This window comes from Rhamphochromis sp. 'chilingali' (assembly GCF_963969265.1).
Source record: "Rhamphochromis sp. 'chilingali' genome assembly, chromosome: 12".
NCBI lineage: Eukaryota > Metazoa > Chordata > Actinopteri > Cichliformes > Cichlidae > Rhamphochromis > Rhamphochromis sp. 'chilingali'.
The window spans coordinates 23916428-23933208 of NC_137939.1; the positions used below are offsets into that span (position 1 = coordinate 23916428).

General features: G+C 40.5%; 4 protein-coding genes across 9 annotated transcripts in view; 2 read left to right on the forward strand and 2 right to left on the reverse strand.

Moving 5' to 3' along the window:
• Window positions 1-696: 696 nt before the first annotated feature.
• cnbpa (CCHC-type zinc finger, nucleic acid binding protein a) lies at window positions 697-4463 on the forward strand. Of its 2 annotated transcripts, none has more exons than XM_080899927.1 (5): window positions 697-835; window positions 2711-2825; window positions 2958-3023; window positions 3125-3323; window positions 3478-4463. In XM_080899927.1, exons 2-5 carry the CDS (start codon window positions 2714-2716, stop codon window positions 3593-3595), a joined length of 495 nt encoding a protein of 164 aa, XP_080756053.1. In that variant the 5' UTR covers window positions 697-835; window positions 2711-2713; the 3' UTR covers window positions 3596-4463. The 2 variants fall into 2 exon arrangements, with proteins under 2 accessions (XP_080756053.1, XP_080756052.1); XM_080899926.1 differs by having other exon boundaries at window positions 698-835; window positions 2711-2831.
• A 771-nt stretch (window positions 4464-5234) lies between these two features.
• LOC308406882 (haloacid dehalogenase-like hydrolase domain-containing 5) lies at window positions 5235-10022 on the forward strand. The gene is made up of 8 exons (XM_080898169.1): window positions 5235-5494; window positions 6220-6423; window positions 7073-7185; window positions 7289-7382; window positions 7472-7505; window positions 7646-7820; window positions 7956-8144; window positions 8523-10022. The coding sequence occupies exons 1-8, from the start codon at window positions 5375-5377 to the stop codon at window positions 8917-8919; spliced, it is 1326 nt and encodes a 441-aa protein (XP_080754295.1). The 5' UTR covers window positions 5235-5374; the 3' UTR covers window positions 8920-10022.
• A 549-nt stretch (window positions 10023-10571) lies between these two features.
• On the reverse strand, window positions 10572-11309 carry gp9 (glycoprotein IX platelet; the record flags this gene model as incomplete). Its single annotated transcript, XM_080898881.1, has 1 exon — window positions 10572-11309. The coding sequence occupies one exon, from the start codon at window positions 11307-11309 to the stop codon at window positions 10572-10574; it is 738 nt and encodes a 245-aa protein (XP_080755007.1).
• Window positions 11310-12374: 1065 nt separating this feature from the next.
• Window positions 12375-16781, reverse strand: part of LOC308407911 (IQ motif and SEC7 domain-containing protein 1-like) — a 93646-nt gene continuing 89239 nt past the window's right edge. For 4 of the 5 annotated variants that reach the window (XM_080899866.1, XM_080899870.1, XM_080899867.1 and 1 more), the window contains one exon: window positions 12375-16034. In XM_080899866.1, the coding sequence (XP_080755992.1) occupies window positions 15507-16034 (528 nt within the window). In that variant the 3' untranslated portion in view covers window positions 12375-15506. The remainder of the gene's footprint in view (window positions 16035-16781) is intronic. The other variant, XM_080899869.1, reaches the window with a different exon arrangement.

Below are 16781 nucleotides of genomic sequence, written 5' to 3' on the forward strand. Positions count from 1 at the left end.
TCTTTGCCAATTTATGCCAAACACATTTAAACATTTTCAACTGACTGGATTAACAAGATAAATGTCTAAATTGCTTATTGTATTAATTTTGTAAACAAAGCTGCTTCTGAAATCTTTCTCAGCTAATTTAAGTTGTCTTAAATCAAACTGCTCAAGTCTCTATGATAGGGGCATACATGTACAGCCAACATTTTTATTAAATATTGTGAGATCAAAGGCTGTACTTGTTATGATTTTTTACTTAGATGTGGCCTATGGGGACATGCAGACCAACCAGTTTTTAACTTGCTCAGTCCTATAGGCAAATTAACCTCAGTAAAATGAAGAAAGATGATAAATAAAAACTGTCACGTAGAAACCTTTTCAGTTTCCAGATTAAATGTGAAGAACTGTGAGTATTTTGTATGGGCAAGCCTACTGTATCCATGCTGTGACTCTCACATGTGGTTAATTTTTGAAGAACGTATTATTAATAGTTAATAAAAGCGCTGTGTTGTCCTCTTGTGTGAGGAGTGTAGTGCAGGTAAAGCGAAGACTATAACATTCTCTAGCGTTTGTTTTAATAAGATGCTTTTAAATGTTGAACATGAAGAGGGGGGAAAAATAAGGTCAGTCGATTAAGGGAAAAGGGACCGTTCTAAAGCCACGATTGGCTGATTCGCAGAGGCGGTGTCCAGAGCCTCTCATGTCTGATTGGCCGCTCGCAGAGTAGTCGACCAATGACTGTGCGAGCTTTTAATGGATACGTTGAATGACAATTCAGGAACTCCTGCTCGCACCGCATGTAGCGCAAAGAAGGAGGCGTAAACACTGACATAGCTAGGTAGCCATCAAGGTAAGCGATAAAACGACATTAAAATACTTTCATCAATTTACGTTGTATATCTTTTAACTTTGAAACTAAGGCATGTTAAGATTGATGTTAACCGTTACTTGAGCGTTTAAACGAATTTTCTTTATTTTTTAAATACGCACTGGTTTAGTTTAGACTCATTAACGGAGCGTCGGGATCTTGGTCAGGCCCGCTAATGCTAGCTCGTCACAACGACTTTGGTGTTTGCTCCCTGCGCGGGAAATTTTATACTTATGGTAAATTTACTCAAATGCCCGCGAAAACAATGTATTGTGAAAATGTATAGCTGTAACGGTGGGTGAGACACTTTTCTATATGGGGAAAGAGGACTGATCGTCGACTGAACCGTGCTTCTTGATCGTGGTCGTGTGGTGGTGTGCTAGCATGTACTAGCCAGCAGCATTGGTGTCTCGCGAGTACGCAGAAAAATCAACGTGACTAGGCCCGTGTTAGCGTAGCTTCAACCTTTGGTATTTGATTTCTGTTTTGGAAACGCAAAATATTTCTGAAACATGTAGTCAGATATGTACATTTAACAGACATACAGTTGTTTTTTTTAAACGACTCGGGATATCGTGCTATTGTTTGTACCTCGAGTTTGCTGGTATCTTTGAAGGCGTTAAATCAACAAATCAACGATGCGACATGCTGGCCTCTGAAGCTAGCTTTCTAAGTAAGCATGCTTTCGTGGTTATTTACGTAGCAGTCAGCAGTGGGTGGCATTAAATTGATTGTTTTAACGAGGATTACTTCATCACGGCTTTCTCCATCAAATCGAGGCGCTTTGGGTGTCCCCATGTGGCCCGTAGATAAACGTTATACGAAATTTTAGAAGGCGTTTAGTGACGAAAGTTGAAGTGGGACGGACACTTGGATGGACAGTAAAGCAAAAAAGGAAACACGTTTCACTGTATGCAAAGTCAATAAAATCTATCTGAGTCATTTTGTGTCCCCAGGTCTTCTTTTGGGTGGGTAATACGCGAGAATTGATTACTAATTAACTCACATTCTTCCTGATTTGAATATCTTCAGCACTATCAGCAAACAGAAGTTTGACCTAGGGCAATTACAGCATGATCTCGCTGAGGAAGCCTTGTAAGTTAGCTTAGTAGTTCAGTGTAGTCTGGTGGTCAGTTATGATAGACTAGAGCTTGGAAGAAGAAAAAAGCAAAAACTATTGTTTGATTTTAGATTAGACCCCACCCCGTAGTCATTATACTAGAATGACTCCTGTAGTAACTGTGTTTCAGTTGTGTGGTAAAGTTGTTTGACACTGGCATAAGCAATTTCAAACATGAGACAATAAGAGTTAGCCTACTTTGTCCACCCTTGAAAATCATTATTATTTTTGTTATATTCATGTACTTTTTGATGTTAGGTATTTATGGCAGAATTTTTTTTGTTTAGCCTTAAATTGTTTCATCAATTAAATTGCAAGATTTTTTTGATAATATAAATGTGAAATAGTGGTCTGCACATAGAGATGGACTTAGATTAATGTGCAGATTTCACATTTAAACTTCATTCTAAACTTAAACTGTCATCTATAGAATGTAACACAAACTGGTATCCAAATTTAGCACCAGTAAAAGGCATTTCTTTCATCTACAATGTCCATACATGTACCTCTCAGAGGTTAGACTTAAGTTGGACTTTATGGTCACATCAAAACTGGAAGTTTGGAGAGTGCCAAAGATGATAGCCACATTCTCCAAGGGGGCGAAAGGGGGTCTTTGTTGAAATTGACACAAAAGCTAAAGCGAACAACTGAAAAACAACTGAAAGTCAGTGTTCATAAGGATCATTGAGTACATGAAACGATGTGTTAACTAATTTCTGTTTTGTTTTTTCTTGAAGGTAATGGAGATGAGCAGCAACAGTGAGTGCTTTGGATGTGGCCGCTCTGGACATTGGGTCAAGCACTGCCCTAATGCCAGTGGTTCGCGTGGCCGTGGCAGGGGACGAGGACGAGGCAAGGGTACTATACTATTCTTGCCACACCCAATATAAACTGGATTTAGTTATAGAAGGCATGGGTGAAAATGAAAGGAAAAGGTTGATTCTTGTAGTTTTCTGCTTTGCTTATCTATCTGTGTCATTACAGAGCTGTTCTGTTATCGGTGTGGAGACCAAGGACACATGGCCAGGGACTGTGACCAAACTGAGGATGGTGTGAATTCCAATTGTTTTTCTTCAGTTTTACTTGGTACCAATCTTTCCCAGAAATGTTTTTTTTTTTTTTTTTTAATCGTTTTTTTCCCCCCCGATCAGCGTGCTACAACTGCCACAGGAGTGGTCACATTTCCCGGGACTGCAAGGAGCCCAAAAAGGAGAGAGAGCAGCTCTGCTACACTTGCGGGAAAGCTGGTCACATGGCCCGTGACTGCGATCACGCCAATGAGCAGAAGTGCTACTCCTGCGGTGGGTTTGGCCACATCCAGAAGCTGTGCGATAAGGTGAAATGTTACAGGTAAATATGGTTCTGTTTGGAGAAGCAAGCCTGGTGCTACAGTTTGACCAAATTTCTACTATTTTGAAGCCCTCCAATTCTAATCTTTAGGTATACTTCTGTGTTAATTTTACAGTCTGCTTTTATCACACTCGCCACATTCTTTCTTTTTCAGGTGTGGTGAGATTGGTCACGTTGCTGTACACTGCAGTAAAGCAAGCGAGACTAACTGCTACAACTGCGGAAAGGCAGGCCACCTGGCAAAAGAGTGCACCATTGAAGCCACCGCATAATCAGTGCCCTCTGTTGCCCCTCCTTTTTTCAGATTGATGGTTGGTTGTATTATTTTCTCTGAATCCTCTTCACTGGCCAAAGGTTGGCTAACAGAGGCTAGTCCCAGGCCAGTGAGCCTCTCGACATGTAATACAAAGAAAGGGGTGAAAAAAATATCTTTCTGCATTCAATACAAAAAATGTTTTAGTTTGGTAGCGGTGTTATGTATAATGCTTTGTTAAAGAACCCCCCTTTCCAAGCCACTGGTGACCAGAGATGATGAATAAACGGGACTAAACATATGGGAATCTATAGGACCTCTGAGCTTGTGGAAGTGTATCTCAGTAAAATGAGATAGAAGAAGGGAGTAAATGGAAACCAAACTTCCATGTATGGTCATTTTGGTTTGTTTTAGTGGGATATGAGTTGGCCAAGAGAGTATGACATGGAAACAGTTCATAACATGATGCATTTCAGCCCTACAGCAGCTAAGTGGGCGATAACAAACTACATGTTATATTACTAAGATATAAAAATTTTGGAGTTGTTAAAAGGAACATGCTCTTTTATAGAAATCTGTTTACAATTTAAGTAACACGGTAGTCCAAGGCAGACTTTTCCTTTTAAAATGGCTTTGGAATTATTTTTTTTTTACCTTGGCAAAACTTAACATCAACAGTTGTCAGAACGGCAGAATTAGGAGTTATTTGGGAATGAAAAATGTTTTCACAGAAAATCAAAAATGTTATTTTTGTACAATATCACTTAGACTACTGTATAAATACCATTTGCTTGTACTCAGTTTTTAAGTCGGAAGGAAAGTGCAACTGAAGTCCTAGAAAATAGAAATGTAATTTTAAACTATCAATAAAGCTGGAGGAGCACGGGGAGGATCTTCTTGTCTGATTTCTTTTGCAATACACGCAGCATGTTCCACAGCTCGTTTTGCCACACTTTATCTTTACAGATGCTTCTGTTCTCAACTCGTCTGAACATCTTACGCGAGATGTGGGACGCTGATAACTTTTGAGCTGCTGCTTGTGTCCTAGAAGTTCACATAAAGGATTATCTGCTAGATAACCTACAGATTATTGTGGGATTAAAACATGCAAAGCTGGATCTTGTATTTTATATTAATCTAGACATTTTGTTAGTCTGCATCTGCAGTATTATATCCAGAAAATTACGTGTTTAACATGAGCAGCCATATTTCTTCCACTAAGAAATGGTTAAACACTCCCTCACTGGATGGATCGCTTTTGCCTATCAGGCTTCCTGCAGCACATTCCTGGCAATTTTTGGACTCGACGTACTCCTGCATGTGACATCAGCAACTAAACCGAGCTGTTTGTGTTTGTGTCATTGCTAAATAAGATTCACCCGCATCCATTTTGAGCTCTCTGCTGTACATATACTTGATCCGGAATGACAAGGAGCGGTGATCAATGAGTTCTCCTATTTTGTCTTTACTCTGCGGCCTCTGTGATCCATGCGTGTCTTGTGCGTACAAGAAATGGAAAGCTCCACCTCGGTGTCTAAAATGGCAGCGGGGGTTGCGGTGCAGATGCAGCTCCTTCCGGCAGAGATGCAGCAAAAGACCCTCCTACTCCTCATATGTCGTCATCGGGTCTCAACCAGTCAAATTATAGGCGAGAAAATATATGCGAGAAAACAAGCCCAACCAACCAGCCAGCCAGCGCGGCCGGTGCGAGCCGGCTCACCCTTCTTAAGGGGTTTAGATTTACACATTATTGTCTATTTTGTTTTTTCTCCATTAACCCGGTGGGTAAGTAAAGGAGATGAGGGGACTCCTGCCGTTTTACCGGGGTTTGTACACCCTGAGTAACCGCCAAGCCAGTCGTAAAGCTGGGATTGTCGGTTCTCGGTGCGGGCTTTGCGGAACTCAGTCTAATAGCAAGGTACGGTTCGAGCTGTTGCTGTTGCTGTTGCTTCGGGCTCTGGCAAACAACATGTCGTTGACACTGATAACAAGGCGGTACTTTGTTTGTTGTTCTCTCGCATTGTTTTTTTTGTTACAATGTATCGTATCGACGTGGCGTGCGGGGTTGCTCGCAACTTTCTCAGCTGTGGATGCGCTCAGGGATGAAACAACAGAGGCGCTGACATCAGGGGCAGCAGCAGATGTAGCTCGCTGTATTTTTGCCCCCCCTCCCACCATGAGAAAAACAACCACTGATACACTGTGTTCTTTCTTTGTTTTAATTAGTCCCAGCTCCAGGGGGGGAAAGAATTTTGAGGTTTGGGATACTGTAAGATTGATTGTAATATGCTAACAGGCCTGTGTACTGCTGTGTCACCATAGCAGTTCTCACTATAGATTCCTGTCTCCCATGTTGACGTCAAATAGAAACCAGTTGTTATCATTCTTACACGATGATAATGATGATTGCCTACAAAGAATTTAAGTTATGTAAAATAATAAATGATCAGTGTCATTGGAAATGTCATACTGTGCAGAGTAATAGATTATCCTTTTTAAGACATCATTCAAACCCATTGGTTATTCAGTGAACCGTTATTCTACTTAATTTGCCTGCTATTAATCACTCATGTTGTTTCCCCGCTTAAAAAAAGTTCTTATTTGTTTGGCTGATCAGTGTGTGTCTGTCCTTCCCTTCTGCAGCCACAGCCAAGGTTTGGGCTGTTGTTCGACATTGATGGCGTGCTTGTCAGAGGGAGGATGCCAATCCCTGCGGCAACAAAAGCATTTGAGAAGTTGGTCGACTCTCAGGGACAGTTTGTGGTGCCAGTCGTTTTTGTCACAAATGCAGGGAATTGCCTCAGACAAACAAAAGCGGACCAGCTCTCTCACATACTGGGAGTGCCTGTGAGTTTTAAATTCCTGTGCAAGTTTTAATGGTGTTAAGGGTGTATCCCCTGCTCTTTGGTGTATGCATGCAGTGCATTCAAAACTTTTTCAGTTTCCCCTTATTTAAGAAATAATAATTTGCTAGGAAAATAAGAAATTTTATTGAAAGATGCACAATGTACAAACTCTGTACAAACACACATGTTTGTACAGAGTTTGTACAATTCTAACAAGCTTTAAAGTCAATATTTGCTATCGCCACCTTTGTTTGTTTGTTTGTTTGTTTGTTTGTTTGTTTGTTTGTTTGTTTTTTCAACATAGGCTGAAGACTGAAAATTGTCCATTTGCTAACCTGTAGATATAAAACACTAGTTCATCTCTTGAGTTCGGCCCTTTTTTTTTTAAATGCTTGAATGAATGACAACAACAATTATTATTTTGGAAATGTTCAGGTAAAAGGACTGGACTGAAAATGAGTAAAAACGAAGTCAGTGTTCAAGAAAATCTGGCTCTTTGGAAGCAAAATGTAAAGAAATGGGTGGTGGCTTGAGACTTGTGCACAGTACTGAAACTGAAGTTGTTACGTTTTATCTCTGATTATTTTTGGATAATTTGGTCTCACCTGACTCCTTTGCTATTAACCTCACTACAACTGTGCTATTTTCAGATCACACAAGACCAAGTTATCATGTCCCATAGTCCCCTGAGGATGTTTAAGAAGTTCCATGACAAGTGTGTCTTGGTGTCAGGACAAGGACCTGTCCTGGAAATTGCTAAAAAGTATCCTAGAAATCTGCTTTGTTTAAATTTACAATATAATTTATATATTTACATTTAAACTTGAGTATTACTTCTTCATTTCTCCTTAACGTTCTGTCTTTAGTGTGGGCTTTAAGAATGTAATCAGTATTGATATGCTTAGAGAATCGTACCCATTGCTGGACATGGTGGATCACAACAGGAGACCAAAATTGCCGGTGAGATTTTACAATCTGGTGCACAAACATGATGTTGGAGATATGTATAATATAATGTCATAACTTTAATTTCCCTTCTTTAAATGTAGTCCAATCCTGTTGTCAGCCTTCCGAAAATTGAAGGTAAAAACAGTTGGCTCTTCTCAAATTAAACGTTTATCTTTTGTCATTGACATGGTACACTTACTAACATCTGCTTTGATAGTTTTGAAATTCTTGCAATTTTGATGAACGCTGTTCTAATCTTTGAATTCCACAAACAGCTGTGGTTTTGTTCGGCGAGCCGATCCGATGGGAAACCAACCTGCAGCTGATAGTTGACGTTCTGTTGACCAATGGTAACCTCGGTAGTAGTCACCAAACCCAAAACACTCCTCAACTTCACCTGCTGGCCTGCAACATGGACCTCATGTGGATGGCTGAGGCACATTCTCCTCGGTAAACGTTACAAAAATCTGTCTTTTTATATAAAATGTTTTTAAAAAAATTGTACTTAAGAAACTAAAACAGTCTTTCAAGTAATCAAATCAGTGTACTGACATATCTGTCTTTCACCGTCTCATTTTGTTCCAGGTTTGGCCATGGAACATTTCTTGTGTGCCTAGAGAACATCTACAAGAAGATAACCGGCAAAGATCTGAAGTATGAGGCTCTTATGGGAAAACCCAGTGAGCTGACTTACCATTTTGCAGAGTACCTCATCAGAAGCCAGGCCATGCAGAGGCAGTGGGAACTTCCCGTTACTTCCCTATATGCTATAGGGTGAGACACCAGCTTTTAACTCTGTTTTGCCTTTATACTTAACATAAGACCAGAACTCACTTATCATGATGTCTGATAGACAGATAGGCTATCAAAAGAAGATTTTACTGAAACGTTGCTCAATAATTTGATGAGAAAACTGTTCGCTTTTAAATGCTTACGTGTGTTAGTTAGCATGTCATTCTGTCGTGCTTTAATTTGGGGACTTGCATGTTTCACTTCAGCTTTTTTTTTAGCTGATTGTTTGTTCTAATTCATGTGACTTGCACTCAGCACCAGGAAAAAACCACACACATTTCAACATGTACTGATATATAGGTCAACTTCATGCATGCTGCCTGGGGCACAGAGTAATACCCTTTTCTTCTGCATTTTTAGGGATAACCTCATGACTGACATCTATGGAGCCAATCTGTACAACCGCTACCTGGAGGAGAGAGTTGCGAGAAAAAACCCCAAAGCTGTTGCTAAGATGGTGTCTGCCACTGGGTCCACCACAGCGGTGCCCAGGGAGGAAGAGATTGACAGCCTGTGGGAAAGCGAGCTCGCTCTGCCCTCTGCTACTTCCTGTAAGTCTGTCCTAGTCTGTACAGGGGTGTATAACCCCAACGCAGAGGTGCCGTCTGATGCAAATCACTGCATCAAGGAGACTGTGTTCCACGGGCACCGGGACTTCATATTTGACCCTGGTCTCGTGGAGCCAGGCCATATCGTGCAGGATGTGGCAGAAGCTGTTGATCTCATCTTTGAGCAAGAAAAGTTTGTGCCTCAGTAGTATTTTGAGCCAACAGGCTTCGTGTGGTCATGGAGATCCAAGCAGGGGGAAAGGGAGGGAAAGCGAGCATTAAACTGGTAGTACCACTTCATGTTCAGACCTCTAGAAGCCTAACACTGTGGACTTTGTTTAAAAACCTGACAGGGCATTGAGATAATATAGGTCATCTAAAATTTTAACAATAAAGGAGATTTCAGAGGGGAAAAAAGATTAAATAACTGTTGTTTTTTCTGATAGTCATTACCTGTTTCTTTTTTTTTTTCCAATAAGGAAATGTGTAAGAACTGCCTTATTTGACCTTATTAAGTATCTTTGTTAGATAAAACTACTGTTCTAGATTGTTACAAACCCTGAAGCCATCCTATATTTATTTACAAGCTAATGACAGTGTTTTTAAGAAGCATATTAACATTTAATCTTTATTCTTACGGTGACCTTTTGTTATTGCATTTTTAGCTATTTGTTTACCCATTTGTCATGGTAAATCTATGCATGAATATAAGAGTAATTCTTGTATCTTTAAAACAACTGTTCGATGTGCAATTTTTTTTTCCTCTAATAGCACTGTCTTGACAGTTTCAGTTTCGACAGCCTTGACCAGTTTTTGCACAGATCAGCCTTTCATCTTTGTGTTACCATATCACCCTTTCATAACATGGTTGTTATAATTTAGAAGGTCATTCTTAGTATAACTGACAGACCACTTGTAAGACAAATTTATACGTGTATACTGTATGTAAATACTGCTCAGAAAACTAGGAGAACAGTTTTTAACTTTGCTTTTTGGTGTAATTTTGAATCTAGCACACGAGGGGGTTGATTTCGGTTTTCAATGAGTCATTTAATTTTACTCTCAAGATGTTACGCAGTGTCTGTTAGTATATGTGTGTATGTTTCAACTTGAATATTTAAAGAGCCGATATGTGTTTTTCTAGCGTTCGCTTAATTTTTTGAGCAGACCGATAAATGTGTTAGGGTCAGAGTAAGGTTAGGGTAACTGTAATGAACAACTTTCGCACAACAAGTCAGAAAATGTTCTGGTGCATTTAAAAATGTCAAATGTTTAAAGGGTTCTCTGATTAAAAGAAAACAAACAAACAAAATGTGTCTCCCCAAGGAATTCTTGTTTGCTGAATCATGAAAGATTTTGCCCTTGTTTTGTTGGAGAAGCTAAAAGCTGAAATGCATTGGTTTGGACTTGGACCTACATGCGGTGGTCAAAGGAGCAAAGGGTTCAAATGATTTGTAAATTGCACAACTGGGTGATAATGACTAAAGAAGCTGAAATACTGAAAGGTATAGTATATTCCACTAAAACATGACTGCAAAGAAAGTTCAGATGACTTAAAAAAAACAACCAAAACTGACTTTTGATGCATCATCTACAAAATAACCAAAATGTTCAGAGTTTAATCCTTCAGGACTTAAAGGACAATTAAGGGTCTGTTATAGTTTAAGGTGCGAAAACATGAATAAAGGAGTGAAAAGTCAAGGACAAGACACTTACCAGCAGAGGATTTTTATTTTTTAAAGGAAAAATGATTTAGGCAAGCAAGCCAATGGCTACTATTATGTGCATTTTATTTCAAAAAGCCAGGATATTTTAGGGTTCCCTTTAATCTTTAAGAGTAACTCTAGTGGACTAAGATCACTCAGGTAGCCTTTATCTTTATATTGTGCTTCTTGTGCAACGCATCCAAAACTTGTGGCAGTAACTCCATGTTGAGAAGCGGCCTTTCTAGATCCTCCGTATGACCGAGAGACTCTGAGTCGACACTGACCTCTGATAGTCCAGTGTGCAGTCTCTTCCTGTGTTTGGGCTTCAGTGAACGTAAGGAGTCGGCCTCGAATCCTGAGTGTCTCTCATCTATATCCAGAGTGAAATTGGAATTTCTGGCCAGACTCAAGCTCCACAGAAGCAGAACAATGAGGCAGCATAGTGCTACTCCTATTATGATGTTGTATATCCCATTAGTGCAGTTTGCAACAGCGCAGTGAGAAAAGTAGTCATCACTAAGTTCGGTGATGGCTTTGTTAGACACAGAGCTTGGACTGAAGCAAACGGGCTCCTTCAAAACAATAGCCCTGTTCTTCAGCAACCAGTTCCTCAGGTAGTGAATTTGACAATCGCAGTGGAAAGGGTTCTTGGACAGGGAAACCTTGTTCAGCCCAGTATATCTGTCAAACAGGCCTGGAGACACCGAGGTGAGCCGGTTGTTCTGCAAATGGAGCTCTGTGGTGTCGGAGGGCAGATTAGGCACCTCCACGAGGTTTAAAGCGCTGCAGTTAACTACCAGTCCAGCAGGCCCGAGGGTTGAACAGTGGCAAGGCTTAATGATACTGTGTGTTACCAGGACGTGGAAGAACACGAAGCTCAAACTGAAGATCATCCTATAGGATCAGAAAAAGATTGAAGTACAATAAAACTGCTTAATGTGAAAATGTCTCATGTAAAATGGTTTAGAAGATGCTATAGAGACCGAAATCTTAATGTGTATGAGTGAAATAATGTGTAAGGTGAATTCAATTGTTCATGGATAGCCTGAAGTTTTAGAAAAAAATATTAAGTCATTAAATATAGATATTAAATATAGATATATACCCATCCCATTAAATATAGATATATACAATTTACAAACCTTCCAGAGTGCCAGTCATCTTTAAATGTCATCATACTGCCACCGTCCTAGTCCAGTGCAAAATCTGAGCCCGAGAATATTTCAGAAATGCTCCCCATGTCAAGGTATCCCTGTTTTGTAACTGATGTGCTGCTAAGCTCACAATAATCACGCGCGTAATACAGAACGGCATCAGTTTGAGGATTCCACCAATGACAAACGGTTATAGCGCCTACGACATGAAGGAAATCCATCTGCTTAAAAGAGATAAGTTTATCTACTAAAATAGTGGTGGGGCCATCTGAAACTCTCCCGCAGAGTGTTTATTACTAGCGTCCACGGCGATGCTGAGGGCACGAGGGGCATTTTGCGGCAAATTACAGCTCTGAGCATGAAAAGCTTTGTGAGGATTAGAATGCACATAAGAAATTTTTTGGAAACCTAACACTGTTTGAGCTCGAGGGCAAGGAGAAAACGCTTCTTAATGGAAATGTTGAGCTACAAAGCAGAATGGACAGTGAGAGTGTCACATTCAGATTTACAAAACTGGTTTAAAGCTGAAAGGTAAGTGTAGGCACAACCATTTTCACAGGCTGATCTTTGTGAGAACTGTGTATACTTTTCACCCATAGGTGGTGTCATGGCACAGATTTTCAGATCTCATGTCATTTTTATTCATGTCCTCTAGTGGAAACACCGAAACACTAGTGGAAAGTGGGAGATATGAGAGGCTAAGGATAAGACCCTAATGTGAAATGCCTGGCCCGAAAAAAGGGGGAAGACAGATTGATTTGTATTAACCATGGAGTCACAACAAACGACACACGTATACCATAAGTCATATATTTGTTTATTTTGCGTTCAACATTGTCACAGTTGAAGTTTTACAATAACTGGGGTCTTACTGACTCACTATTCACTGTACAAACAGAATGCACATATAAATGAGGCCATTCCTCTCTCCTCCTTTTTTTATAATGTGTCTCACGCCAGACTGAACAGCTTGCAGCAGGATGTGTGTCATCTGTCTGTGTGTACGCTGGGCTGTACGTATGAAAAGAGAGCTGGATGTAAATGGCAGGAAACTTCCTAACAGTCTGTTTTTGATTTCTACAGCAAATGTCAGTTCACCACTGCTGGAGGCAGAGACAGTCGATATGTTCATATATCACCCCTCACATCCATCCATGAGGTGATGTATATACATCCTGATCTTAACTTGAGAATAGAGTACTGATCCTATACACATTATGTACATCTCCTTTAAGCCCCAGTCTTGGTCCCTTTACAACCGTCATAAAGATAAACCCTCTAAGCCAAGCAGCTCATCTGTTTGCACATCAAAATCCCGTATTTACACGATGAAAGCCCTCAGCTAAGGAAGTGCAATGTTCTTCATGTTTATAATTTACACAATGGCTTTGTTGATGAAATGCATGCTGAGCTTTAGTAACTACCAGGCTAACATGGAACAACAAGAACACATCAACATCTGAAAATTCCAACCTAATCAAAACCAAAGGAGAAGTCAAAATTCATAGGCCAACTTTTTTTTGAATCCCCCCCATTAGCTCACAGTGAATAGGACACATGATGCATCAGATCCATGCAGTGCATTGCCGGGGTACTTTCTCGCAAAGAATGACTGTAGACATTTGAAGAACTACAACACACACCAAAAAAATAAACAGATTAAACAGTTTCAAATCATCCCAAGATATCAGAGTTATAGCAAAGATATGATATCAGTGGAGCGACACATTCAGCTGATCATTAATGTCCAGTATGTGATATGTCCGTCTTAAGTCACATGAGTACAAACGTGTGAGTGTAAGCCTGACTTATGGCGATGGTTTTTCTTCGTGAATGTTAAAATACATTTACAACCTGAATATCGGGACAAACAGTTTACTGTCACTAATTTACACACTAGAATAGACTTTTATTTGTAGAATGTAGAAAGTTATTCTTTACATATACCCAGTTTGTTTCTTCAGTTTGCATTTTTGTATATTGTAACTGCATTTCCTGAAAACAATGAAAGTGTTCTTTCAAATGTGCTTATCCAGCAAAATATTTCTGTTCAGCCCAAGGAGAAGTATATTCCCTTTTATTAAAATATATACACACATTCTTCTTTCCACTGTGAACTGTGTAAGTATTATATATATATATATTTTTCCTTATTTTGAATGAAAAAAAAAAAAAAGATTTTTCTTTTTTCACCTGAATCTTGTCCTGACGACAAGATAAGAGACCTCCACTTTCAGTACAAGTCTGCATTTTCTGAACATGATTGCACTTAACTTGCTATGGTAACACTGACTTGTTATACAATGTGCAGAGGATAGCCTCACATCAACAACATTACATGCAAAATTATCACTTACTTGACATTCCACTGAACTCCAAGTCTGTACCTCTAATGAGACCGTGAGGACAGCCAGACATTAATTTACTGAGAAAAGACTCTTGACAGGGGTCAAAAAAACCAAAATAAATAAATAATGACGCGACACGAAAAATGCACAGATAGGAGGGACACCTTGCTTGTTCTTAATGTACAAAATCAGTACAAAGATATTGCACATATAATAGAAAAAAAGATGAAAAAATACTTCACTATGTAAGAACTGATTTTATTCACTCACCGAATCCTGGTGAATAAAAAAATATTCTAAACAAGGCAAAAAGAAGAGCTAAGAAATGTTTCTGATTTTGAGAGTCAAGGAGGCAGATGTTGCACATGTTAAAGGCAACAGACTTAACATGTCCAGCACTTTGCTTTTGTAACAGAAACAGAGCCACGTAGCATTGGAAATGCCTTTTTCGCTGTTATTCTTCACTACGTTACGTCTTATGCAGCCACAATATTGGAAGGAAGCAGAGCTAATGAGCGACCTACTTTATCGGCTCCTAAAGTTGACAAGTGGAGTCTGCTTTGAAGCTTCAGCTGTGACTCCACAGCATTTTGAGGCCCATATGCAACAGCTGCCATCCAGAGACTCTTTCTAATCCATTTGGAAAGGCAAAAATTCCAGAATAGATTAACAGCCGGACTAAATGGGAGTTCACTCCTTTCAGATCTACATCCTGTTACCATAGAGTCAGTATAATACTGATAAAGTTCATTTTTGCTGATAATAATTGCAAGTATAATCTTACAAATTACTTTACACACAATATACTGTACATGAAGTCTTGACTAAATAGATTATGCAGTAATAATTGGCACATTTATTTATGAGAGCTAGGAGACAACACATATAGCTGTCATCTACAGTAAATACAGCACTAGAACTACTATGACTGACTCAGTCAAGTTCTTCACCTGTCCTTTGATTTAATTTAGTGTGAAATGATTACATCTAGGTTTTTCACTACATATGAGCTCTACAGGAGGCAACAACAAATAGCATTCAGATGATGTTGGGATCCGCAAAACCAAAGATTTGAAAAACTGACTTCCTAAAGGCTGAGCACGACAAGTGATGTCATTGCGACAGAGAAAACAGTCAGCTGAGTTTTCGTCTCAGGCCATCTTTTCCCCGTGGTTACGTGAAGGTAAGACAGGTTATTGAGGGAATGGAGTAGCAGGGAGAAGCTTGGTGAGAAAGCCTATTTTCTCCTCAGCTGTCACGGCCGGATGGTGTTTGTGGAAAACAAAGAGCATCTTCCTGTGCAGAACTCCACCCATACCCAGTACACCCAAAACCCCGATGGGACCAAAGTCCCTGATCAGGCAAGCTAGTAAAGGCCCTTAGTGGAAGATTTGAGTCCAATATCCATCCTGCATATATTTATTGGACCTGGAAGTGAAAAAAGGTGGCTGCATGTGATTGGTTTCCATCACAGCAGCAGAAACACAGTGGACAGGCCATAGAGTTATGCTGTCAGTCCCTTTGGTGTAAGCAAATGTCCCTTCTTCAATAAGTTCCCTCCTTGCTTCTCCTCTCTGAGTTAGGAGCATCACACTACGGTGCTGATGCCACTGTGTTTGGGTTTGGGTCCGCCAGGCGCCGAACCCACTTGCTGACTGTGGTGGTGAGAGTGCTGCGAGTGCGAGGTGTGGTGGGAATGCTGGCTGTAATGGCCGTGCTGCGAATGGCTGTGTTGGTGTGCGTGTGAGGAGTAGGCTGGGTGCTGGTGGTACTGCGTGTGAGGTGGGGGGTGGTAGTGGTGGTGGTGGTGGTAAGGCGGGGGATTCTGCGTGCAGTACTGGGGATGGTGGCCGTGGTGTTGGGTCTGCACTGCGTGCACCACCTGCGCCGTGTGATGGAGGTTGGTCGGGTGGGGCTTGTGCGATATGAGAGTGGGGTGACCAGGTTGGGGGAAAGGAGGGTGGCTCTGAGACGGCGGTTTCCCTCGCTTGCTGCCAAAGAGCGACCCGAGGATGGAAGTCGATGCTGAGTTAGGGATGGATGGATGGCCGCGGGGCACGCTCTCGCGAGGCGTGTTGGCTCTCCTTCGTGTGTGTGGACTGCTAATGATGGACCCCTGCAGGAGGGAAAAAAACAAGGTAACAGTGCGTCTGTGAGACACTGCGCTACTGCAGAACACCTACACTAAATTATAGCTACAAGGCACCAGCAGGATGAATTCACAGTTTTCTTTTTTTCAGATAAACAAGTAGCAAAATGTTATAGGACATGCAAATGAGAAACCAAAAATGTTTTCATGAGAGGCAGCACCAACACTAGGAAAATTTTAGCTTGGGAAAAAGACCTCACGATGAAGGGAGCTTAAATCCAAAAAAAGGTTTTGCTGTAAGGGAACTAACTGCCTTGACATACAGTAAATCTGCAACAAGAGAAATTAAATAAATACTGTTAGAAATATAGATCATTACATTAAGGAAGTTAAGAAAAAAAAACTTCTTCACTGTAGTCAATGTGCCAACCCCTCTAAGAGTCACACATGCAACGTGTTATAATCAAATGAGGCATAGTTTCCACATGCAGAGGGTGGGGCAGGCAAACTCGTCATCCACACAGTAGCATTCATCTAGAAGACAGAAGGCAGGAGGAACTAGGCGCTCATGTGCAGACTTCTCAACACGCCTGGACACTTTTCCCCATGTTTTGGGTCCAACATTACTCGATATCCAGGTGTGACTCTCCTAAAAAAAGGCTTTTCCTTTGGCACATGCTTCATCTAAGACTGGAGAAAGACCACAAGATGCCTTTGAAAGCAGAATGAAATTTACAGCGTCCAAGACTACAACTGGACACATGAACTAATGGA